The following is a 27,268-nucleotide window of genomic DNA, read 5'->3' as shown; positions in this document are numbered from 1 at the left end:
CAGTGGGGAAGGAATCTGGGAAAGCATTTGGCAGCTGCGCATGAATGAGAAATGCTGTTTCCTGTAAGCTTTTGACGTTGGGTGTTGCCAGATATCCCGTACAATATGCAGCCCTAGTGTACCAACTGGGTAGGGCTTGGGAGGGGTTGGGGCAGGCCCAGGCTTCAAGGTGATACTGCAGATAAGTGAAGAGTTCAATTAGTCTTGGGTAAATGGGCAGTGAAAGAAGCTGCTTCCCAGAAGGCGCCAGTATTCTCTGGGTGGAGAAAAATAAAGAACTTACATGCACAAACATAGTGGTCTCAGATATATGTGAGCTGCTAGCATTGCTTTCCTCCTGTAATTGCTGTCTCTAACCTTATACTGCCAGAGAGTAGTGCTTTATACTTTCCAGAGGAAACTATCTGGTTTTGTACCATTTTCTATGCAGTGATGCAAAAAAAGGTTGATATGCAGTAATGTCTGCCTGAGGCCGCGCAGGCAAATTCCCCACTGCTTGCTAACAGGAAGGTTTTGTCCTTCAATAGCTACACAGTAGTACTTCTGTTTTAACAGCTTTGGAGGAGCTTGCCATTAGTCACCTGTTGCTGGTGGACCAATTGCATTCCTGTAAAGCAAGGCTACTTTCCCAAACGACCTGCTGTTTGAACAAGACAAACTCAAACACAAAAAGGAAGCCTGCAGAGGGTGGAAGCAAGGACAGGTTGTCTGGGATGAATACAAAGAAATTGTCTGAGCAGCCAGGAATCAGGTTAGGAAAGCTAAAGCCTAGATAAAGTTAAATCTGTCCAGGGACATCAAGGGCAACAATAAAAGCTTCTACAGATACATCACTGATAAAAGGAAGACTAGAGAAAATGTGGGCCCTCTCCATAAGGAAGTAGGAGATCTGGTCACCTAGGATATGGAGAAAGCTGAAGCACTCAATGACTTTTTTTGCCTCAGTTTTCACTGGCAAGTGCTCTAGCCACACTGTTCCAAGTTGCAGAAGGCAAACGCAGGGACTGGGAGAACAAGGTACTGCCCACTGTAGGAGAAGATCAGGTTTGAGACCATCTAAGGAACTCGAAGGTGGACAAGTCCATGGGACCTGATGAGATGCACCTGTGGGTCCTGAGGAAACTGGCAGGTGAAGCTCCTAAGCCACTATCCATTACATTTGAGAAGTCATGGCAGTCCAGTGAAGTTCCCACTGACTGGAAAAGGGGAAACATAAGTGCCATTTTTAAAAAAGGAATAAAGGAAGTCCTAGGGAACTACAGGCCAGTCAGTCTTGATTGCTCTGTGCCGAGCAATATCACGGAGCAGATCCTCCTGGAAACTATGTGAAGGCACATGGAAAATAAGGAGGTGATTGGTCTAGTGAGAGGTGTCCCTGCCCATGGCAGGGGGGTTGGAACTAGATTATCTTTAGGGTCCCTTTCAACTTGAACCATTCTGTGATTCTGTTAAATGCCCATTAATTGCAGGTCATTTTAGATACTACAGAATTGATTACTTCTCACAGTTCACCAGGCTGTAGATTCATCTAAAGTGCAAAAAGAGCACTTGCTGTAATTACAGCTGAAAAACAGGAAGTTTCCTCCAGAGTCTCTGCTGAGCCACATCTAGGGTGGGTAGGGAAAGCAAGATGCCCTTCTGTGCCCCAGTTCTCAATGATCAGTTCCTCTATAAGAGAGAGGGCAGCATATAAATGTGCCAACTGAAGGAAATAATCAACACACAATCCACAAAACCTTTTTCCCTAAGGAGCAGATTTTACTTTTGCACATATTTCTCCTCCACTGACTCCAGTGGTGCTGTTCTTGAAGTGTTCTGGGAGGAGTTTCAAAGGCTCTGGCCCCACAGGAGCTGCCAGTGTTTTGAGAGCTTTTGCAGTAAAGGCAGGCAAAACATCTTTCATTGAGGGGTTGGATTTCTTCTGAGGTTGACTCAGAATCTCTGCTTGTAAATATGTTTTCTCTTCCTCATATAACGTTATTGGGGCAGATTTTCAACTTATGCCACTTTTGAATGTTCAAACCAAAAATTTCCTTTTGACAGAAGTGGAGGCTATTTCGTGTGCTGTCACATCATTTTTCTGTTACCCTTGGCAAATTTTGACCAATATTTTCATGGGTGCCTGGCAATTTTTGTTTTAATTCTGATTTTCTCCACTTGGTACATAGCAAACCTGATTTTGTTGCTAAGCCTTTGAAGCAAAATAGAGCTATGAGTACTTAGTACCTATAAAAAACAATGAACCTTGAATGGCCTTAAGAATTATAACTATCTATACTGGTGACCCACTGGAAAACTCTGACTTTGAATGACAGAAGATAAGACGGGCATAAGAGTATATGATTTTTCAAGTTAACAATGTACATGCTAGATGTCAATGGCACCTATGCAGGATGTTTAGCAGAGAAAATCTAGATGGGACTGTAAAAGTTAAAATGTGACTGAAAAACATTAATAGAGAAGCCTAGGAGCATAGGCTAATTCTGCCAGCTTAAGCCTCCTAGTTATTTGTGGAAACCACTGTGCTTTCAATGCTGGTATTAATTTTTCTGGTCCTGTCAGGAAGGAGCTGCAACTTGCAGATACGCAGTCTCTCTAGTGAGAGAGATGACTGCACCTTCCCAGTATCAGCTGATAAGCTCGGCGCTGGTGTCTGTGCAACAACAAAACCGTACTGTGCTTCTGTATTCCTTGCGTGATCTCTATGCTGTTTCTGTGTTTTATCATTGTGTAGTGAATACACTGGGTATGCTGTAATTCAGACTGTGGACTTTAAAAATTACAATCAGACAAGTAAACAGAGCATAACGACTATGATCATCAATTCAAAACAGCTTGATTGGACCAGTGTTTTCCCATTAGAAAGGGAAAAAAAATCTCAGCCCTGAAACAATGAGCTTTTTTACTGATGGCTTTGTGCCTTCCACAGACTGATGATGTGTTTTATGTTGTTGCTTGTGTTCTGAGTCCTCCCTACCGTTTCTGATTTTACTGCTATTATCTGTCTGCTGCCATCATGATAGTATTAGAAACAGAGTGTAGCGACATCTATAATTAGGGTTGTCTACACATTTTCTTTCTGTTTTCCATTTGACTCATGTTCCTAACTTTCTAAATCTTTCAATTTCCAAGTTGAGATAATCAAGGTCAGCCATTTCTGAGAGCAAGGGTTTGGTTTGTCCATTTAACAAAGCAAGATTTTGATATTAATAACATATATGAGAACAGCAGGGCTGGAAATCGAAATTTGGAAGCAAGAGAATATTCATAGAGAATTCTTGAAAAAATCTGAGCATTCTTTTAAGAAAGATACTACAATGTAAGGACCTTTAATAGTAACCCATGGGAAAATGCTGACCTTGAAAGACACAAGATTATGCAATTACTGAGCTAGCCATATACATAGTTTAATTTCAGTGGAAGTGCTGAATAAACATAAAAGTGTATGTGTTGTCCTTGCTGGATGAATCACAAGAGAATGAATCATGGAAGTGACAGGGAGATACCTGACTTTAGTGTGATTCAGAAGATGGGCATGTTTAGCTCCTTAAAGCCACTGCCCTGAGAAGAAGCTAAGACATATAGGCACCCTTTAGCTGCCAGTGCCTGTAGCCGAGCTTGGCAGGCTGACCACATCTGCATGCCACAGGAATCATAGAATCATAGAATGGTTAGAGTTGGAAGGGACCTTAAAGATCATCGAGTTCCAACCCCCCTGCTATGGGCAGGGACACCTCCCACTAGACCAGGTTGCTCAAAGCCCCATCCAGCTCCCACTTCCGGGGAAGGGGCATCCACGACTTCTTTGGGCAACCTCTTCCAGTGTCTCACCATCCTCAGAGTAAAGAATATCTTCCTCATATTTAATCCAAGTCTCCCTTCTTTCAGTTTAAAACCATCACCCCTCGTCCTATAACTACATTCCCTGATAAAGAGTCCCGCCCCATCTCTCCTGTAGGCCTCCTTTAGGTATTGGAAGTCTGCTATAAGGTGTCCCCAGAGCCACCTTTTCTCCTGGCTGAATAACCCCAACTCTCTCAGCCTGTCTTCATAGGAGAGGTTCTCCAGCCCTCTGATCATCCTCGTGGCCCTCCACTGGACCCGTTCGAACCGGTCCATGTCCTTACGGTGCTTAGGACTCCAGAGCTGGACACAGTACTCCAGGTGGGAGGCACCCACTCTGGGAGAAGCAGCATGGGCTGGGCACCCGGCTGCAGTAGTGGTAACATCTGGAGAAGGAGTGGTGCTGCTGGAGCCCAGGGCACATGTGAAACTTAGGAGCATCTGGGACAAGGTGGTAGGTGATGGACAGAGCGAACTTTTAAATTTTGGACAGTATGTACCTACTGGGTTAGTTAAGCTGATCTTTTGTACCTGTATCTCTGTAAGCTTGCCTCAAAGAGCACAGACATGGTTTTCTGCACAGTCAGTTCTGTACTAGACCTCACCCAAGCAGTGTTGCTATGCACAGGTGTTCCTTAGCATGTCTGCTTGGCAGCCAAGTGTGACTTGTTGGTGTATTTTGTATTGTCTAAAGTTGGAGCCCTTTGCTCTATTTTGTTTGCTGACATCCTTAAAAGCATCCTCCTTTGTGTCTTCTATTGGGGATTGATTTTCCTTCTGCTGGGTTCCTCTCTAGCCCACTGTGCGACCAGAGAGTGCTGTGTGCACTTCATTTCAGGCACTGAGTTTTAGATGTGGGACTGGCAATTTGTGAGTTAATTGGTGAGGTCTGTATGCTGCAATTAACCTAATTATGGGTTTGGTTACATTAATTAAACCCTTGTCCTGGATAGCAGCTGTTTAATCATTGCCTTCAGGCTCCCCCTCAGTTGGGGTCACTCTGAAACCTGCTGTTTTGGGTTGGCAGAGTTGAGTAGTGAGCGTGCGATAGTGACACAAGTGTGTTGGCACCAGTGGTACCCTGCCTTTTTTCCCCTTAATCTTAAACTTTCTCTTACTAAAACCCTATTGTAAAACTTCAAATGTCATTGATCAACTTCTATACTGCTGTTCTTTGGAAGCTCTTGAAAGTGTGACTCTTTTCCACTGTGGTGGGAGAGCACCTCTTGCACCAGTTTACAAAAATTTGCCTGTTGGTGCACTTTGTGTTAGGGCTTATGGATGCTGTGCTGCATGCACAGACCCTGAGAGAAAAACTAAGTCTTGCTTTGCTGCTGTAGCAATTTTTTTTTTTCAGTACAATTAGCTGGTTTGCATCACAGCTTGTTTTGGAGAGCTGTTGACTTGTAAAGGGGCAGGATCTGGGAGCTGAGCTATAATGAACTCCATAGTCAGCTTTGGTGGAACCAGCAGTGCCATAGCATGGTAGGAAAGTGAAGGTACTGATTTGGGGCTTTATGAGATACTCCCATCTTCAGCAGCCATATTGAAATAAGAAGTGAATTTTGGCATTTCTGCTGTTTAGAAAGTCTGCAGAGGTCTGGTGCAAATCAGTAAGGATGTGGATTCTCAGTGGAAATCACTTTTAGAATTTATTTCAAGGTAGAAAAGAAATGCAGCATCTTTGACTTCTTGGAAGTGGATAATGGCAGAGACTCGCTGATTAAGTCTTGGACTCTTCAGTTTTGGTTGCTTCTTCTTTGTCTTCTGCATGGAGATATTGCAGTGGCCGTTAATTCTCATTGCAGAAGAGTCAGTGTAGTGGTTCAGTGTTTGTCAGCTGAAGGGTGCCAGGCTGATGCTCTTCTTGGAGTACCTATGAGGGAGGGAAGGACTCGGTCAGTGAAGAAATTCCTTACCTTCCTAACTCATTGTGTTGTCTAGCTGTTTCTCTGTGTGAAAGCTCCAGCCTTTGGACTGACTTTTTAGACCAGATAACAGCAATTCAAGCACAGTGCAAGTGTTGGGCTGTTGAATGGGAGCGTGGTGATAGACTATCATTTAATGACATGGTGGTTTGTGTTAGTTCTTCTTGAACTGAGTAGCCTTCATCAGGAGCACTTTGACAGTACCTTAGAGGGATAAGGAGGTGTGGATGTGTGGAGATGGTACTAGTTTTAGAAATTAGATGTATTGCACATAAAGCCAATACTAAAGGTTTGTGCCTTGAAGCTGAACATCAGAGATGGTAGCTAGGTTCAGCTCAGCCGAGCACCTGTAATCCAACCACACTTGTGTCCCCTCACAGCAATTCACTGAACACACAGCTCGGAAGGCTGGGTCAGATTGTGGCTTCCCTGAAAGCAAGGAGAAATGTAGGTCTTCTGTATGGACTATGTTAGCAGACAGAAAGCAAGGAAAAAATGGTTACTTTAGAAAGAAAAGACTGTTGTAACTCTGGTGTAGCAAGTCCTGTGGCAACATTGATGCCACTACACCTTTTTTAGGATACCTCAGATCTTTTAGGTTTGAGTACTTAACACATGCCTAGGACTGGTGTGTCCAGACCCTTGTAGCAATTGTAATAATTTATATGCTTATAAAAATTTCCATGCTGATTTTGTAAGCATGTTTTCATCCAGTCTGTGCAGAACAGTGTAAGTCACTGCAAATGAAGCGAAAAAGGAATAGGAATGTATATTATATGGAAATGTAGACTTCCCTGACGCTGCACCACTAGCTTAGCTTTTAACGGTCAGGGAATGAGCAGAAAGAACTAATGCAGGAACTATGTTGTCTTAATGGTGTATTGTTGGAATTGGTGACACACACACAAAAAGGAGGAATTTAGCTTATGTGTGTGTAGACCAAGTATTTCTTCTTGCTGATGACTTCGGTTTTCCCCTATTTTGGGGTTCTGGTCTTTTGGGGCACTCAGAAGTGCTATGTCATTTGGCTTGTTTCAGCTGAGGGTGCTCTGCAGCTTGAATTATCAAGCCTCAGGTTAGAAAGATTGCTTTTCAGAACTGAAGAAGCATTTTAAATTGATGGCACTTTTACAGTGAATACCTTTCCAGAAGACTGAACAGCAGCAAGCCTACAGAAGCCAATTCCTTTATACATTGCCTTATCCCTTGTGATTGCTGTGACGATTAAATAACTTCAGAGTAGAAAAAGTTTGAATGGCATTTGCCTTGAGCATTCTTGTGCAGTGCTTTTTTAATGAGCTCCCACACTTCCAGCTTGCAACTTCTGGTATTCAAAGCTTTCTCTGTGCTTTCGCTTTTATTTTAGTGTTGATGAGGTGTGGTTTTTTTGAAAAAAGACTTTTATTAGCAGTTTTTCTTCTTGTGTGGAGTATGAAACCACAGATTAAGGCAAGTAAAGGTTTTATATTCATTGCAACTTAATTCCTCTCTAACTTCAGTCTAGCTGGAAGTATGAGTCTATCAGAGAGTACAAGGGTAGTATAATACAGGAAGTAAAAAACCCTGACAATGACCACTCAAACATTCCAAAGTATTTTTTCAAACGCTTCACAAAATATTTATAACTGTTCATGAAACTGCTGGGACAACACATTCCCTCTGTCATACTGCTGTTGGAAACACTAAAGGGCATTGCTCATCTTCTAAGGCTGAGGAAATGGAAACTGTATGCAAGTACCAGCAGAGGGAGTCAGGACTGGGCATTAACTGCTGGAGATTTTCAGATTGTAGTGGTCATCACCTGGAAGGGGAAACATATTCTTGATGTGTGGGGTGAAGTATAAAAAGACTTCCTTTAAGAATCTTCTGCCTTCTGTGTGATACACTGATGTTTTTTCTCCCTCCTGCACTTAGGTTAGGAAAATGAAAACACATTCCAGCCAAAAATGGTTTACTGAGCATTTTCCCTCTTTCCCATGCCCTTCTCAGACCATGCTAATATGAAGCATGGAATGGGGTAGCGTTTAGAATTGTTTGGGATTTCACATCTCTGCCTTGTCAATGGTGGAAAAATAATGTCAAATAGGAAAGGCTTCTAGCAAGGTAGATCCACACAGCTGGAGAGGAAAAGATGTTGGCAGTACGCTCAGAAGAACCAGTATCTCTTCTTCTAACTGTGGAGCAGTGATCTCTAGGTGGATGGATGCTGTTCCTGATGGCACAGGGACAGGCACAGTGATGAGGATAACTTGGGCAAGTGAAAATGCTGTTAAGAGACTTGTGGCTGTGCAGAAGCTCTTGAAGTTCTTTTCTGCCAGTCTGCAGAGTAGCACAAAGGACTTTACCCCTCCCTTTCATGCCCTGCTTGTGACAACCTGTTTACTTAGGTTTTGTATGAAGGATGCTGTTAGGACCCAACATTTTTGTTCTCTTTAGTGCCCTCTGCAATAATCTCTCTGGATTTGTTGTCTAGTCCCCTTGGCTTGTTCTAAAGTGTTTATTCTTTCATCCTTCTGACTTATTGCCTAAGCTTTCAGCGTTGAAAAAAATGGAGGAAAGTAAATAAAAATCATAGAGTATTTGCTTTAAGGTATAAGAAAAATGAACAATTTATTTTCATTAGCCTCCAGCAAAGACAACATTCTCACCGTACTATTTGTTATTACAGGCATTGTGTTTCTCTGGTCTGACTTGAACAGTCTAAAGTGTCTTGCATTGCAGTCACAATGCTGACACACTCTTCAAACAAAGCTTTTGGGGATGCTTGTTAGCCACAGCTCAGCCTACTACTGCTGCATTTCACTTATTGATCTTAGTGAATGGTTTCCTAACTCAAACAGTTTCTTGACTAAGCAGCCTTTTAGTACAATTTTTTTTTTTCCTGGAGAAATGGAGATTCACCTAGAGACAGTGTTTCTCTTTTCTCCTGGGAGCTGGTTACCAAATGTTCAGAGAGAGTTGGTGCTTGTTAGCATCTGGAAGCTGCAGAAGGTTCTGGACACAGAAAATGGATGTTATGGCCTGCAAAGGAACTAAGATGATAGGCAAAGGGCAAAGCAAAAGGTGAAAAAAAAAAAACCTCAAACATGCTGCTTATCTCATCAATGCTGAAAGATATTGCAAGCACAGTGCGGGAGCCAGCAGGGGCTAGTGCATAGGGGAGATGACCTGAGCTGGCAGGTTTGAGCTGAGTTCCCAGCTCTGTCACACACTCTCCTGTGTGACCTTATCCAAACTGCTCCATGTCTCTGCTTTGCTACCCTTGCCTCTCTAACTCTTCACATCTTACTCGTACAGAATGTCTTTTACTATGCTCTGTACATACCATAGCAGTGTGTAGCTATTCCCTCCCTCTGAAGTGCTGCTGAAGTCTTTTTGACGTCGAGGATATTGGTATCAGTAAAGGCAAGCCTGTCCGGAAAACTGGATGTTTAAATTCTCTCTGTATTTTTTACCAGTTCAGCTATCGTCTGGTGCTTTGTGTTCCACATTCCTAACCTCACCTAAGTTCCTTCTCTGCTTCTTTACCCCCTCTCTTACTTAGGCTCACATCCCTGTACTTCTTCCTCCCCTCCTCCAGCCCATGAAGACTCCCTGTTCTTTTGACCATCTAGTTTAGCTTTGATACCCTCCTAGTCATTAGACTTCTCTATTGAGGCCAGGAAGGTCTGGCAGCCTCTTTGATGGGTCTGCTAAGCTGTTGATTTAAATTTTGCAGGCTCTGTGATGCAGAGAGACTGCTAAATCACTGCTCCCATGACAGGTTTCTGAAGGCTGGAGGAAGACAGAGTATTGAACAGAAAATTGGAAGAGGTGAGAGAAAACAGGAGGGCAGAACTTCTGGAAGGAAGTATGAAGAGTAATATTGGGCCAGGTAGATGACAAGAATTTGACAGTGGGAAATGGTTTAAAGAAGAGTGGGGGGGGGGGGGTAGAAGAATGGTTCAAAGAAGAGTGAGGGTAGATGGAGAAAGGCAGGATAGGTGGTTATCCATCAGAGGGACATTTGTCAGAGGGAGCTGAGACTGTAGTGACGGCATCCTGAATGCTCAACATCAGAAGGGATATTTAGGGACAGCTTCAAGAGACGCTTATCCAGAAAATCTAGCTGTGTCGTTGACAGGCTCTTTTACGTAAAAAAAAAAAAACCAAAATCCACCACCAAATAACAAAGCAACAAACCAAAAACTTAAAAAAAAAAACAACCCTACACTGAGGCTGCATGCCATTCAAAGCATGTCAAGTGAGCTTGACAGAAAAATATTTTAATAGCCTGGTGCTCATGTGCTGATTGATTACAGCAACAGATCACAGATAAGTATTCTGTCAAGAATCATTAATATCTGTCAGCCAGTAGTAGCTATATTATATAAAAAATTTGAGCTGTTGAAAAGCATTCTATCCTTGCCTTGTTCCTAAGACCAGTAAATGAATATTCATGGTAACATACACAGCTTAACGAACAGTTCTTCAGTTCACGTAGCTTTTTAAAAGATAAGCATGCAGGTTATTACCACAATTTGTTAAGTGCTAAAATGAGTTCCTGCATTTTTACTTCTTTATAATTTGATAACTTCAATGCCTGTAAATGACATGGAATATATTTACCACAATTGTTTGCCTAACTCCTACTGTTAGTCTCCAATTACTGTATGAGCTGTAAGATCTTCTTGTTGCCTCCATCAGTGGGAAGATCTGGTAGATGCTACTTAGGTGATACTGTATGTGGCAGAGAATTATTTCAGTGCTTGAGCAAGGGACAGACTTGTGATAACTGCAAAATCTCCTCTTCTGGAAGCCCTCTGATATTATGAAAGTTACCCTTGATCCACAAGAATTATCAGGCAATGCTTCCTTAGTATGAATGCCTTGGGACTGCTGCATGTTTAGGCTAGATCCAGTATTGTGTCAGCAGAGAGTAGGTATCTGAACTGTCAGGACTTTTTGTTTTGGAATCTAAAGATCAGGATTTAAGTTCAGGAGAAGCCATTGTTCTCATATTATGTGCTCTGTATCACAGTGATGAACAGTTTACTCTGAGGTTTGATGCCTGATGGTGTATTACGGCTAACTTTAACCGAGATTCTGGCTACTTCTGCCAACTATTGCAGCTACCTTGTATTGCTGTGGTCCCTAAGATTTTGTTGATACACACATGTGAAATCACTTCAACCAGTCTTAGAAATTACTTTTTTTCCTAGGGTCTTTTGGGAGTGCTAGGATAGTAGGTGTTCTTCACCTCCTGGGGCTGGCCAAGTAAAGCTTCCCTGAGCACACCTGCCAGAAAATGCATTACTCTGTGGAGAGGTAAGAGCAGAGAGGTCTCTGTGTTTATGCCCAGAGATATCTGCATCTCCCTTTCTAATCAATTACTTCACGGTTCAAAGGCTCCAGGGATAGGGAAATGTTTGGTTCATACCCCTGCTGTATTTATGGAGGCTGGAACACATCTAACAGTAAAAACTCTTTTCTTCTCCTTTCTCTTTCTCTCAAAATACCCAGTTACCTAAAGGTGAACGAACTGTCTAGGAAAATGGGAGACCTGAGTTCAGGTCTCTGTTCCTGCGGAGATTTGAAACACAGGCCTGTTGTATCCCAGATGTACACTGGTTGCAGGGAGTACAGTTGGTCTCCCCCAAGCAAGGAAAAACTTTGTGTGCCTAACTACTGGATGAGGTTTGTAGCTGCAAATTATTGACAAAGGTATTTCATTACCTTTGAGAGTCCTCTGTACTTTCTGTTGGCCAGCTTCACCTTATTAGCATCTGCAAATGCCATTCTTGTGTGTCCCACTGGTTCAGGCACTGCACAAGCAGTATAGTTCTCTAAAAAGGTCCCAATGGGATACTACTACATCATTACTTCTGACTGTATAAGCTTGTATATGTGCAAATATATTTGCATGTTGTGCTGGCTTGCTAGCAAACTCACCAAACCATAAAACTCAGCTACCTGATATTTTTTGATCTCAGATGATTTCTATGTAATGTTTACTTTAAAAAGAAATTAGGCAGTATCTCTTAAGCAGTAACATCTACCCCTGAATATAATGATGCATCTTTTTTAGAAGTTAGATATGGAGCTCCCAGCTGTATGCACGCTTACCTTTACTGCTGCTTTTAGTGCTGCTGAGTTCTAATAAAACAGCAGAGTCAGCCTGGGACACAAAGCATCTTCAAGAATGGAGCCAAAGGAACAGTAATGATTACCCATTTCTGAAAGTTAGGCTATAACTCTCTTCACTACTCCACAGAAAAGTATTCTTCTCACATGCAGTCATCTGTGGTTTCTCATTAAAAAACCAAACAGTTGCTTCAGATATTTTTGATAAGCCATATGTGTCTTCACTAACCTGTCACTTCCCTCACTAGTAAAGCAGATCCCTAGAGAAGCAACTGTCTATGAGCTTTTCCCATTTCACATTCCTGTACATACTGTATGCACCTTTTGATTTTGGTCTGCAAGCACATCTATGATTAGTGTGTGGGAGGAGCATGACTCAGGCCTAGTCATTCCAGTGACAATTACTCTTTAACCACCTCAAATTAGTCTTCATCTGTGAATGGCATCTTTATCTCAGACCTTATTGACTTACTCAACGTAATTAAAAACTTCAGTATTCTTATTTGTGTTATAAACACCATTAAATATTTGTAACTGTTTAATGACACCAGAAGAGGGAAGCTTCTGGACCAGTTTGTCTTTAGGTTTGTTAGGGAAGTGTTTGAAAACCCTGTATGGAATGCAGTCACATAACTTGTTTGTACTTGTTGCACCCAGAAATAAAAGATGCTTATGTGCTAGATGGGATTGGCAGGTCACTCAGTGTCGGCTGAAGAGCATCTTGCAGTCTTCCTTTGGTTATTGAAGTAGTAGCACTCCGGGAGCCTGGCTGACCAAGGTTATTACATCAGAAGCCTCAGAGCCCGAGCTGCAGGGAAGCGGAGCGGTCAGGTACAGCACAGTCCTTCCTGTACGGGTACAGCTTTAGGGGCTTAATTTCACAGCGAAGTTCTGTACTGAGAATTAGTTGTTGTCCTTCACTCAGGTATCCAGTCATCCTGTCAGGTGCAGGGGTGCTCTTAACTCCAGCTGGCTGGCCTCTCAACTGAACAGGCTTGACAGCTCCTTGGTCATTAACACCACCTTCCTGTGCAGCCAGTGTATAGATCACTGGTTGTTTTGCAGTGTGACTGCTTGGAGCAAAGTCAGCTTGAAGGGTGCTCATAAGTGTAAGCCAAGTAAGCTACAGAAGACCTGTGCTTTGTCTCAATTACACACTTGCTGCTGCTTTGAGGGTTTTGTTTAACTAGTTTTTAGGTTGGGGACAATGCGGTTAATCTGGAAAAGTTAGTTCTCTCTGGAATCTGTGGGACAAGGGATGTGCAATTTTTACATCAGCTGGCTGGGTGAGGCCAGCACTTTACCACCCACCTCTCGTTCACTTTACAATAAGACCATAGTACTTTCATCCCACTCTGCTTTTATATTAGGATAATTTATAGATATTAAAATTTTACCTATTCTTTTGTTCTCAGAGAAGACAGTTTAAAAAAAGACCGTGATGTACTTGCTACATAGACAACAAAAGCTTTGTAAGTCAATGGATGAGAGTTAGTGGTCGAAGAGAGCTGCTTTGTCTCAGTATTTCTCCTAAATCTGTCAACTTTAATTACAGGCCTACATGCTCACACCTGTGGAGTAGTGTTTAAGTGCATAGATGAGTTGAGGTTTTAAGCCTAATGAGCCTTGTGGAGGCCTTGGGTCCTTCCTCCTTGTCATCTTACTGGTGGATTCAGATCTGAACATACTCAGCAAGAAATGCAGCCAGGTACCAACTTCCCACATGGATGCTCTAGTGGGAGTAGAGGGAATCTACTTGAATCCATTTTTTATTGGGAACAAAGGATTACTCTAAATATCTCACTAAAATGTAAGATACCTTAATTAAATGAGTTCTGGAGCAATGACCAAAGGGAATCACACTGGAGAATGCCTCTTGGGTGGTTGTCAGCAAGTGGCTTTACCCATCAAACACTTGTGCTGCATCAATGATGGGGGGAAGCGCAGCCCAGAATTCCATATGTGTAAGTGCTGGATGATCGCTTTGGTGTGTAGAATTCAGACCCAGTGCTGAACTCTCAAAGGCCACAGGTAGGTTATTGCAAAATCAGGCTGAGGAATTACCAACAGGAATGGGCCTGAGCCAGCAGTACAAAGCCCAGCAGAACGTGCAGCATTGTAGGGAAAGGGCCAGAAAGTTTGGATAAAAGATGATCTCCCTGAGCCTCTCTAGAGTTCCCTCCTGCAAGGCTTTGTGGAAGGCATCACACAAATCTTAGAGGAAATAGGGTAAATGGAGGAACAACAAAAGCTACGAATGTAAGCAGTTTCACATGAAAAGAGAACAACTTTTAATTTTTATTCACTCCTTTCTTTAATCTTTTCCTAACTGTTTTTTTTTTTTCATGTGTAGCTTTATTTCGGTAATAGATTTAAGAAAAAAAAAAAGGGGAGTTTGCTTCTAATTGGGGATAACCATTTCAGATAAGTTCAAGGTAGACAAAAAACAGCTTTCAAAGCAAAAGCCTTCACATTGGTGCAAGTCAGTAAAAACCTAGAAGCAGTATCTGGAGATTTAATTTTAACCAAGTAATTGAAAATGGCCATGCATTACCCTGTATAAATTGTAGAAGAAAAATGATGCCTTTAAATGGCTCAGTCGTCATTTAAATGGTGATCTGTTCATTAGTGCTGGGAAATGAAATGGAAATCCATTTCAATTTTCCAGACAATTTAAATTTTATTGTCCATAAAATTCTACAAAACAGTAAAATAGTGTCCTTTCTTGCAAATTGTAGAGGACTTAATCAGATTTTGCCATTTTAATAATTGTCATCATGGTAAAACCTGCTAGTGAATACATTGAGCTGAAGTCATCCCTTGTTGATAAAAGTGTCCCACTGGTGAGTCTGGCCTTGTATGTTTGAAATACAGATGGTTTTTGCAGCTGTAATCTGTTTGTACAGTTAGTTTCCTCTTGATAATCACATTGACTTAGTCTAAAGCAAGGCTTAGCATTCACTGAAGTGCACATGCTTAAAATATAGAGCATCATCAAGATCCCACTCCACATTTAAAACATTTTATGACCCTCCTGAAGATGCTCTGATAAAAATCTTGTTCTTTACAGAAATTGTAGTTGTTTTAACTAGTTGTGAAAATCAGTACATTTCCTCTTATCTTATCAGAGATGAACCTACCTTGTGGGGGATAAAACATGGAGAGGTAACTGGGAAGTATCGTTTCTGTGGAATTATCTTTTTTTCTCTAGTCTTACTTTTGAGTAATCATGCTGACTTCCCCTTGCAAATCTTCTTGCCTGTTGCTCTTGGTCTCCCATATTGTTGTATTTTGACTGGAATAAAATTTGATTCTGCAGGAGCTTTCTGTGGACTCATTGATTAAACTGTAACAGTTCTCTGAAAGTCTTTATTGTATCAAGGGCTAAGGCCCTAATTTCAATTAAGTACTAGGCATTACTGTGTTTGCATTTAGTCATGGCTATCTGGCAGGTTTAAGAATTTGCCTGTAAGTTGAGGCAGAACATATATGTTCATATCTGGTTTATGATGCACCTTTGGATGTAAAATGATATTACCCCAACGGGACTAACCAGTCAGTGGAAGTACACGGCCTTGCAGAAACATTGATGCCTTCAGGTAATTTAAGTGAGAATAGTCAGGTGAACTAGTTGGTCTGCAGGTCCTGTTTGTTTATAGATTAAGAACATGTAGCCCTGTTTTCCTGAAAGTGAGAGAAGCTCATGATTAGGGATTTCAAAGTCTAGCAGTTTGAAGTTTCTCTGTATCCATGATGCTCTTCTCTTCAGTTCCCTTCAGTGTCATGCTCATGTTGTCTTCTGTTGGCTTCCCTTTACAGCACAAATGTAATGTATGACCAGAGTCTTACTCCTTAATTTTGCAACCAAGAACATAGCCAAGTCCTTACAGGCTAATTCTGACTTGTTGTGCATCTGATTACTTATTAATCTGCTTTTCTGCAAGCATATTGGCTGCAATGGAGTCCGTGGCTGTCATTAAATCCCCCTCTGGATGACTGTTAGTGCCTTTCAGTGTAAATATAATACTAAACTGTAACTGTCAAAACAAATGAATGATGAGTTTTGGGAACCAGAAATCTTGCCATTTTACTTGTTTGGGTACTTCCTAATTTGCCAAAATCCAGACTTTGCAGTGTTAGTTAGTGGGATTGTGTTAATTTATTCAGGTGCTGTACAGAGGTAGAAGCCTTGGCCCTGAAGGTAACAGCCACCCTTCCTTTGTATGGATTGCCAGGGGGCCCTTCATCCCCTCTTTTTATAATTAGGCTCTTGGATCCAAGATGCAGCCTTTCATAGAGTGCAAACTGGTGTTGGCCCTTCACTGTGACTGTAGAGAGTGCTGTTTGTGTTGGAGAGCTTTCTTGCAGGGCTGATGCTGAAGTTTGTTTTATTGGCTTGTATTCACTTTGGCTCTGATCGGTTTTGGTCTGTTCGCTTTCCCATGCTGCTTATCTCCGCCCAAACATGCTGAAGGCAAAAGCAAAACCTGTTAGAGATTTGTGCTGCCCACAATGCCCAGGCTTGTGAAATTCTTGTGAGCCAAAACACCTGTGATTGCTGCTACCAGCTGTGTGGGTGCTACCAGATCAAATCAAAATAAAAACCCTTGCAGTTTTAAAGCATCCTTAGGGATGCTGGAGCTCAGCATCTTTGGAAGGCTGTTTTTTTACCAACACTTACCTCTCTTCTTCCATATTAAGTCTTAAACTGGCAAAATGTAAGTGGCTTCAAGTCCCTGAGATAGCAGGAGGTTATTCGCCTCTGGGTCTGTGCTGCTGTTGCAGCAGTCTGCTTTTTTTTGGTACAGTTAGGAAAGGGTGTGAGGAGAAAAGCAGTGGGAGCTGTTTGTGATATTTGTTCCATAGCTTTCTTAACTCTTCCCTTTCTGCCCTTACACACTGCAGACAGCCTATTTTAAGATGCACAGATGTTTCTACTACTCTAGTCCTTGGTAGTTGCTTAAGTGGCTTCTTAGAGCAGCTGTTCCCTTGTTTATGTCTCTGACTTTCATTTCATTGCAGCTCTTGTTTTTTTGGGTGATGGGAAGAGGAATAAAAATCATGTCTCTGATGCTCTGTTGTTTAGCCCTTATCAACTGTGTCCTCTCTGGTGGCCTATCCTTCTCTGGGGCTCCTTCTATTGTAGCTGGAGCCCAGTGTGGTTCTTCTATGTCCCATCTGTCGTCAGCAGGGTGATTTCAGCAAATGTGATGATAACTGTGAGAAGATTTGCAGTAGGATTTGACTAAGGGTTTAATAAAATTTGCCTGTGGTCTCTCATCTTTCATCTTAGAAGTCAAGTGGTTCTGCCACATAGCTTGATGCTCATGTCCCTCATGGCCTATTCAGGCTTTCTGCTTTGCTCTTTGCCATTGAATTGATTTTCAGACTTGCTCAATTGATAGTAGTGTGCCAGTTCTTTGATTTTTCTGTTGCTACTGACTTCCTTTTACTTGTGGGGTACCTAAGCTGAGGTGCAAATTACAAGCTGGTGGAGTGAAAGAGGAGGGCGGTGGAGCAGTGTATCGGTTCAGTCTGGGAGAATAGAGAGCTGTGGGAAGAGCAGGATCTAACAGTCACTGGAGCAGCAAGGGGGAGAGCTCCTCTGGGAATTTACTTTCACTTCAAAAAATGTCTTTTTCCCCAAGTTGTGGAATTCAGGAATTGACGTACATGCTAATTTGCTTTATACCCTGTGAAAATATTATGTAAATATATTGTGAAAATTCATAAAGTGCATAATGTTAATTGCCCTATTAGATCATGGCCAAGTTGTTTACATTTATTCTTTACTAGCTAAATTAAATGATATCTCTATACATTGCATTAATAAAAAATAAAAGGTAGATAAAAGATTACAAATAGGAAACTATAATATACAAAGCTTTCCAAGAAGTAGCAAATTAAGCAGTTCTGCATCTTTCCTGATAGAAAATGGGGCAATCTATTTAAATTCTGTACTATTCTAGAAGGTTGTATAGGTACTCAGTAAGTAAATCTAACTTTAGATGCTTTGGTTTCAAGTTGCAAATAATTCTATCAAAACTAGTGCTGTAAACAGTTCATTGATAGATACCTGTTCAGTTTGGTATTTGCTTGCCGACAGAAATTAACACTTCAGTGTTTTTCTTTTAACTGCATGCTCTCTCCCCATAAGTAGGCATAATTACCACTAATCAAGACCCCTAATCTCAAGCAATTATAAGATCTTACATTGTTCTAATTTCACATTTAAAACCAATGTGGTTTTCTCATATAATTATGTTATAATTCATACAATTTTTAATTTCTACTTTTCTTTTTATCTGATCAATGTTAATTTTGTGTGACCTCACAACGTGTTATCTGAAAAATACCTTTGAGGCATGCAATTTTTGTGGTTAATTTATGGTTAAGTTTCATATTCAGCGAGAGGTGATGCAGTGCAACAGGTTTTCAAGGCTGCGCATTCTCTCAGCCATCTATGAACTCGATAATTTGTTATAAACTGGGAACTTGTTAGTGAAACAAAACTGCAGTTATACGTTTAAATCGCCTACTGTTTGTAAATCCAGGTGTTTACTCTTTAATAGTATTTAGGTTAGCACAAGCTGCTACCTAAGTATGTAAAAGGGGTTTGTTTTGGTTTTTTTTGAATTGTTAAGTGGAACTTCCATACAGACGGACAGACTGACTTTCTGGATCAGCTTTCCAGAAAGTGAAAAAGAAGGCAGTTCGGTTTTAGAATCTAGTGCAAGTCTTGGGGGCAAGATGTAAGAGGTCGTTCACTAGTTGATGTTGTTCTCACTTGTTGCTGCATAGTTCTTATGCACACATTTTGTATGCAAGGGCTTTGGATGAGTGCATTTTGAACAAATCATCATCAATCTGATGATTCATCTCAGGAACCGCATGCAGCACTTACATCTGTAATTGGGGTAATTGCAAACCTCTCATTCTTACAGATAGAAATTCTTCCTCTTATAATCTAAAATCAGATCCCAGATCTTTTACTGTGATAGCTGAGACCTACACTGACTTGTATTTATTTCTCTATTCTTATTTGTTACATCATTAAAAGTAGCAGATGATTTGGTGACCTTTCCAACCTGTATCTGACCTTCATGATTCACTTGTGCGGGTAATTGGCTATTGAAATTACTATGCTTTTATCTTTGACGTTATTTAAACACTGGTTTAAATGGGGTGACACAGACTGTATTGTAAATAGGTAGCCACATTGTTGGGGACAATGTGTTTTTCTTTATCTGTTGTCAGAAAAGAATATTAATGTTGGGGAGGGGGCTCTATCTTTTCTGAGGGATCATGACATTCATGGAGAGGAGGTGTTTGCTGTCCGCTTGATGTGCTGCAGCTTTGTGTGCAGTGTTAGACCAGGCTATTGCTTGTTTTGCAGAAAAAATTTTCTCCATGGTTGTTACAGGCATAGTTCCTCAAAAACCACTGCACAGCCTTCATCCAGCTGATGCATCCAAGGATGCTGTGGGGGTCAGATTAATTTGTGACTTTTTTGCATGGTGAACTTGTGGCCTGCCTTGAGTCGAATCCATCTCATACAGGGACATTTCCCCCTCCCACCCTTTTACACCCCTTAAAATAATTCTCCTTAATTCCTGCGATCCCCTGTACATAGGACTGCTAAGGACTTGATAGATTCTATAGAGTCTGTAGGACTACACTACTACTACACACTCTTGCCAAGGGCTCCAGGGACTTTTCGATGTCGGCATCTGACCTGCACTGTTGCTGTTACAAGGCAGTGGTCTAATGTCAGGGTTCAATCAGTCTTGAAACAAGGATTTGGAGATTTTGCTCTGTCATAAATTGCCCAACTTCCTTCCTGTAGTAGAGTATGTGTTTTTGAAATCTTTCTGGGGCTGCAGTGTACTGCAGTGAGTTCATTTCATTATTCCTTTGAAAAGAAGGAAAGGCACAGAGCTAGCTATTTCTATGCAGAAGAGGTCAATGTTTAATATGCTAATGTATCTACTCAATATTCAGCTGCAAAAATCCTTGGCTTTAATGTGTCTTTAATAGTAATAAAGTGGTTAGCTAATGATAAATTAAGGTTTGTAAGTTTGGGGATTTTTTTAAAAATAAAAAATTAATGTAGGCAGGAATAATTTTTCTTGCCAAGATAATTTTCATACTAGAGCATAGTAGCTGTATTTTGCAGTAGAAAGTGCTCTAGGACTGCTCACCTCATAATAATCAAAATGAAGAACCAAATTTCTGGGGTTTTTTTAGGCTTCATTTAGCTGGACAGTAATGGGACAGGGCGGGGACTCCATTTTACCTTTGCTGGCATAGAGTTATACATCCCAAGATACTGAACCAGCAGGTCTCACTCTCCACCAGGGAGCAAAAGATAGATGTATGTGCACAAGTATGGTTGCTCAGAAATCTACAGATAAGAATTTGCTTGTGACCCTCTTCTTAATGTGTCACCTATTTTCAGCATTATACTGGCTGGCAGAATAATGATGTTTGTGGGCACCTCGTGCTGCTGCAGTGTCCTGCCAGTGGGACTTGGCAGTTTTGGAGGGCCTGGGTTCGGTTTCTCTTAGGGAACCTGGCAAAAGTCCATATAAGTAGGGCCTAAGGTAGCATTATTGTAGGGTTGTGTTTGCATCTGCATAACAGAGAGCAAACAGATGTAGTTGGGGAAAGGTAATGCTGTTCAAATACAAAATACTCACGGATCAAGGAGTATTTATAGTAAATCTGTTTTAAAAGCATTTCTTTAGTATTCATTGCTTCGGGCTTTCTGGTATGGTTTAGCCCAGGCACAAGTTAAGGTTAAACAGAGAAATAATCTATACATTTCTGGTCACTGTATCCCTAGTCATACTGTCCAGTTTTTTAAAAACTGGATTTACACATTTATATATATATATTTTATACTCATCTGTACAGAGGGGTAGTTGGAAAAGGAGGAAAAAAAAAAAACGGTTCTCTACAGGAACTCATAAAAAGAAAAGAAGTCATGTAGTGTCAAGGAGGAATTCTGTAGAGAATCAGCTGTGTAAAGGCCTCGAGCAAGTCTAAATTTAAATTGCATCTCTTGATGATGAGGGAAAAGACAGTCCTGTAAGTTTCTTTTGCACATTATCAAAAGTGTTTTGTGGGTCATAAAACCCTAAAACATCTTATTTGGCTTAAGGGTATCTGCCTGTAACACTGACCTGAATAAATAGCTGCATTCTCAAAGGAATGAATGGGATGAGGAATTTTTTTATTTTATTTTTTTTTAAAGAGGGGGCGAGGGAGGAAATAAAGAGCAAAAAGGGGTATTTAGGTAAGGCAAAATATTATCTTATTTTTTATAAATATGATTTATCAAATATTTATTTTTATCTCGTGCTAAAGAGATACTGACAATTTGGTGCCTGTTTTGGGGGACAGGAAATGATAAAGAGGAAGAACTTCCTCAGCACGCCAGAGCATTTACTGGTGGCTATCAGCTTATCTGCCATCTGACTGTTCCTCTCCCTCTGCAGCCAGCCTTTCACTTATCACTGACCTGATTCACAACATAGGAAAGCTCCTTTTGAGGCTTCCTGTCATTCCCTTTCATTCCGGGCTGGATTGGCTGGAAGAGTCTCAGCCCCAGCCTCTGCAAGCCATCAAAACATGACCATTGAGATTTCCACCAGCCTGCTGTTCTGCCTTGGGCTTCAGCAGGCGGATCTTCTCAAATGCTGTGTGTTTTCATCTGCTTCTCTCCACACCTGGAAACATTGACTTTTTTTCTTTCTCATGTTTATTCTTAAACCCATCTTGATGAACCAGCTGGCTTCATAACTAGGCTGAATGAAGTCAGAACGGCTGTGCAGCATTTGGTCTGCGTTTGAGGGCTCTAGCTCTTGCCTCAGGCCTTGCTGTTCTTCTGCCTGAAGAGTATAAAACGTAGTGTGAGTTTTCATGTATTATTAAACTTACATCTATAAATCACTGACCCATGGTAGCTGTTTATTACATATTCCATCTTCTGCTTTGATGCATTGTTGTTGTCACACTGAGGTGGGTAATGATGACTCGGCTTACTACTGTGGTAATGCACTTAAAGCTTGGAAATCTGTCACTGATGGCATTTCAACACAGGCACTATAAACCAGAGATGAAATTTTAACGTATTTGCTGTCAAGCTATTTGTCTTAAAATTCCTGTGTCTTCTATTGTGGTTTCGTAAGGGTTTGTATACTACTGAGTTGTTTGATGGACAAAGACCAATAGTTGTATTTCAGGAACTGTGTGTTGCACGACTTGCCATCACAAAGGTAGGTGGTGGTCCTTAACTTGTAGTGCAGAAGGTGACCTATAAATTTCTTGTGCTCATCAGGCCTTCCTAACGAAGCACTGATATTACATGCGTTTCTCTAGGCCTGGCATTTCCAGTCTTAAAGCACAGTGGAACACAGGCTGATCTTCACAACTTATTATGTATTATATCTATTGTTTTTCTTCTTTTTTACAGCCCTTCTGTATGCAACCATTTTTGGTAACGTGACAACCATATTTCAGCAAATGTATGCTAATACAAACAGATATCATGAAATGCTGAACAGTGTCCGGGACTTTCTAAAGCTCTACCAGGTCCCTAAAGGACTGAGTGAACGTGTGATGGATTACATCGTTTCCACCTGGTCAATGTCCAGAGGAATAGATACTGAAAAGGTAAGTAAATTAAACTGCAAGGAAACAAGTCACATCCTGAAAGTATTTAATTAAAATAAACAGGAGGTACTTTCTTAGTAAAGACGACAAATATTCTTTAAATAGTTCCAAGTAGTAACTTCCCTTAATTTTAAACTTTCAAATACAGTATTTCACCTATTCTGTCATACTGGCATATGTTGGTGGTAAAAGTATGTATGTGTTGCTGGTGACATGTCATGAAATAGTATAACAATGAAGACAGAAAGAGCTTGTTTTTCAGTAAACAAAGAAAATGATTAAATTAAAAAACCCCCAAGTTCTAACACAACCTCAGAATTTCTTCAGATCAGATTGTTTGCAGTATTTCTGTTGTGTGAGGTTGTTTGCAGCTCTGTGGGCCTGAATACAAAGTAAAATTTGTTTTGTCTTTGTAGAAATTGAACGTAATATTCTGTGTGTAGGTTAAAGATATTAATGAAAGCTGGAAGTCATTAATGTAATAATAATGTATTGTTTGAAATCTGCCTTATGTGAAGCAAATGTTATCATCCTAATTCATTGAATTTACAAGTAAGTTCCCATTTGGTCTTTAAAAATAATAAATGGCCTTTCACCAGAACAAATGTACAAAAGCAACTTGCCACTTTCATATTAGTTGCCAGCTTTTATGGAGATAGATACTGCTTTTCTTCTGCTTGTAAAGAGATGTGTGGTGGTTCATTCAGGAAATCATACCAATGCTCTGGTCACCAGCCTTCTGGTTGGCAGCTTAATTTAGTATTCTAAACGGTAGATGATGCAGTTAAAGAGCAAACAATCTCATTTCTGTCTAGCTGTTAAAGCATCGTTATGAAAGAGTAGAACAGATGTGGCCTTGCACTGGGCTGTCTGGAGACCAGTGGGTACACAGGGCACTGTTTGCTTTCCTAAATGGTCTTCAGTATATCTGCCATTTAGATCCCAGACCATGATTCTGGGAAGTGCTGTCCGTCATACAAGCTTTCAGAAAGAAATGGTATTTTAGAACAGAACAGTGCTGATTAGAAGCTGCTCTGCCTGTTTTCTCACAAAAATATCTTTGCACAGGGCTATGGGTTTGAGGTAGGTACATTTGGGGAAGGTGGAGAGACAACATCTGAGGATGTATAGTGTAATGAATGCTGGTGCTTTCATTCACCCCCCAGTACAAGCTGCTTTCATCATTTTAACAAAGCAACAAGAAAACATTGCTATGTAAAACATGTTTGTTTTAGCTTATCTTCAAAGTTCATTCTTGGCTTACTCTGATAAGGAAAGAAATGCTTTAAGGGTGTCTTTGGAGACAGCAGGATAACCAAACCAAGCACAGCTCACTGGAGAATTATCTTTGAGAATTATCTTAATAAACAGGAAAAAAAAACCTCTCCAATTGCCAGGACATCAAAGAGCTTAATATAGTGTTGATTTCAATAACTGGTGTGTTCATAGCTGAATTGCCAGTAGTGATGATTGTAAAACCAAGAAATCAACTTTCATCTGCATAGCAAAATCTAGCAGATGTAAGACTGACTAATGGCTGTGCCAATCCATAAACTCTCAGGTCTGAGCTCCATTGGTTCGACGCCTGTATATAACTTCTAGGATGTCATGCAATGAATAAAACATGTATTGCTCCTGTGACAGAACAGTGGTAGTTGTGCTGCTGTGTAATGCAGTGCAGCTTTCTACAGATGAGGCGGATATTTAAGGATGAACTTAATGCCAAATCAATCTTCTCACTATTTTGTAGGCCACAAATTTGTCAATTCAGTGTTAACTGCAGGCATGCCAAGGAGTGAATAATCAGCTAAAAGCAGAGTCTGTAACTCTAGAAAATGCCAGTATAACAAAATTTAACCAAGAGCTGCTGAAAGATTCTAAAATTAATTCATGAAGATATGTTTCTTACTTCCCATACAAATGAAAGTCTTCTGCCATTTGTCTGTAACTCTCAAATGTCTGTAATTCCTTTAATTGTGAAGTCTGGAGGCAACTTCTGTAAATGGAGAATGGAAAATAAGTTAACTTCCTCTTACACTGGAAAACCAAGGGTTTTTTGGATGAGAGCCTCATTTTAAATATTCTCTTGTATATTCAGGTTTTCTTACTAATATTTCTGTTACAACAACCCTTTTTGTGCATGATATTCAAGTAACGGTGAAGTGTGTGTGTGTGTGTGTAATTCCAATAGCAAACTTTGGCAAGCATCTGCAAATGCAGAATGTTTTTGTTGCCAGAGTAAATGAAATAATTGCAGAGGCAGCTACTGCCGCTGCCTGTGTTCCATGTTAAATGCTGGTCTTGCTGCCCCAACCCGTTCCTGTGAGCCTGGAAAACTGAGAACTGGTGGGTTCAGCTGCTGCTCCCTGTGGGGCAGCCGAGAGATCATCCACGAGTGCCCTACGTTTAAGCACTATAGAAATTTATCTTTTTCAGAAGTAATATCTGTAATGGCAGATCTGCTTGAAGCTCAGCCAAAGATGATGGTGTCGGTGGAAAAGCCATTTGCCTTTGGAGTAGCAAGTGTAGTGTCTGGAGGCAGTGCTGTGCACAGAGTTAGGAGCTTGGTTCTCTGCTCAGATCTTGCACAGAGCCCCATTGCACGGTGTAGGCATATCCATAGTGCTTCCTACATTACCTTTATGTTTTCCAGGAGTGTTTGCATTGAAGCAGCCATCTCTTTCCATCCAGAAAAATGTGTGGGAGTGACTGTGAAGCTCACTGAGAGTGCTCCTTAATTGGATGGAATAGTTACTGCTAAGAAAAAAAATGGGACCTGTACGACTCTGTTTTTTTGGGGTTTTTTTCAAATAACATGCCCTGAGATGTACTTCATCACAGACTATTCTCCAAGGATTTTGTCATCCCCAAACCCTGTTTGTGTTATGTATTTCCAGTGTTTTTGCCAGGAACTTTTAGTCTGTACATGGAGTAGTAATTCTATATTTTTTCCACTTGGCTGTCTGTATTATGTTTAAAACCTTCAGAAATGGCCCTGACTGGTACCTGCTGTGCTAAGCATCAGTTTCTGTACCCATAGGAGCACACATCATGAATTGCTGTGAGGAACACTGCATTTGGAAGATCAAAAGTTTCCCAACACAGTAACATACCTTAAAGTCCTTTTCTTGTGTGAAGACAAAACTTGTTACTGCCACTGAGGGGTGAATTTGAATACCTTCAAATCTCAATATTATGAGTTAATGAAACTTCTAATAACTTTTTCCTTTTCTGAAGGGATATGAGATTACACTTCTCCTCTATACAATATTCTCTCACATGGAACATGTAATTTCTGCAGGCTTTTTGTGGAATCTGCCTATCATAAGTGTGACCTACCCTCTAGAAACAATGCTTCAGGAAGCTTTTCTCCACCACGTTCTGTTCTGCTGTGCTCTCAGTTTTATTGTCTTAAAAACCTGAGGCCTTATTCTGGTAATTCAATATCCAGCAGAGCATGTTGCTGAGATGAAAACATTATTTTCCTTCAGGTATTGTAAAGTTGACTAAGTTTGTATTGTGGCCTATGTGTATAAGTAATATAAAAATAAATGTACAGACTGAGATTAGAAATTTTATAAGGAGGAGGAAAGTAGTTCTTAAACTCTGTGTAGTAAATTAAGCATAATAGGCACATATAAGCCATGCATAGGAGTTGATTGCCTAATTTCCTCCTCAGGTTTTGCAGATATGCCCTAAGGACATGAGAGCAGATATCTGCGTGCATCTGAACCGCAAAGTTTTCAAGGAGCACCCAGCCTTCAGGCTGGCGAGCGACGGGTGCCTTCGAGCGCTTGCCATGGAATTTCAGACAGTGCACTGTGCCCCGGGAGACCTGATCTACCACGCCGGCGAGAGTGTTGACAGCCTTTGCTTTGTGGTTTCGGGGTCTTTGGAAGTAATCCAGGACGATGAAGTTGTTGCTATATTGGGTGAGTTTCACAGCTAATAATATGCATTGTGCTCTATACAGATGCATAGAGCATTTTTATAGCCTCTCCTACTCAAGCACTTAATGCATTCTTTAAAAAGCTTCAGTGAAGTTAGGCTTGCCACAGCCTGGTGAGGTATATTTTAATGAACCTGTCAGCTGTGTGGTGTTAGATGTTTATTGAATGGAAAAATCGAAAGAGAGAGAAAAAAAAAAAACCCAACTTGCTTAATGTCATGTAGGAGCATTGCATAGAGTCATTGACTTGTCCTTCCTGTTCCACATAGGTAAATAAGAAGGGCAATCATCTCATCTCCAGATTGCTTCAACTGTATTTCTTCTGGTCAATGGAATCTGTACTTGAGCATTGGGATCCTGGTCATTCTTGGGGTTTTCCCTGTCTCTCCACATCTCTTTTCATTAGAAATTCCACTGAGGACTTCAGAAAACTTATTTTTAAAGTACTTGGCTTCCCTGCCTCCCTCCCACCCCCCAATAATAATCCACTTCTGCTGAAAATTTTCCAAATAGCTTTATTTAAGATCTTATGTTGAAGTATTATTTATCTCTTTTACAGTCAAAGTAATATAAGAATCTAGAGCCAATTTGTGTTAACTTGGAATGACAGCTTTAGGTTGGAGGCATTAAAAAGAAGCTGATAGTGGTGTGAACAACATTCTGAAGCAAAGCTAAGAGAAGAAAGTGTGGTAATCCAATAGATGTAGATGAATCATGGGGTGGCTAAAGCATTGAGGAGGTGATACTT

The 27,268-nt window shown here is 40.8% G+C and overlaps 1 protein-coding gene across 1 annotated transcript in view; it reads left to right on the top strand.

Moving 5' to 3' along the window:
* The window catches only part of KCNH1 (potassium voltage-gated channel subfamily H member 1), a 182,251-nt gene that overhangs the window by 67,737 nt on the left and 87,246 nt on the right, over nt 1-27,268 (top strand). The window contains exons 8-9 of the mRNA XM_074164863.1: nt 22,372-22,571; nt 26,251-26,503. Of these exons, the coding sequence (XP_074020964.1) occupies nt 22,372-22,571; nt 26,251-26,503 (453 nt within the window). The remainder of the gene's footprint in view (nt 1-22,371; nt 22,572-26,250; nt 26,504-27,268) is intronic.

Source organism: Numenius arquata, chromosome 2, assembly GCF_964106895.1.
Source record: "Numenius arquata chromosome 2, bNumArq3.hap1.1, whole genome shotgun sequence".
Classification (NCBI taxonomy): domain Eukaryota; kingdom Metazoa; phylum Chordata; class Aves; order Charadriiformes; family Scolopacidae; genus Numenius; species Numenius arquata.
Note: the sequence above shows the minus strand (reverse complement) of the source record. Positions and strands in the feature narration are given on the sequence as shown.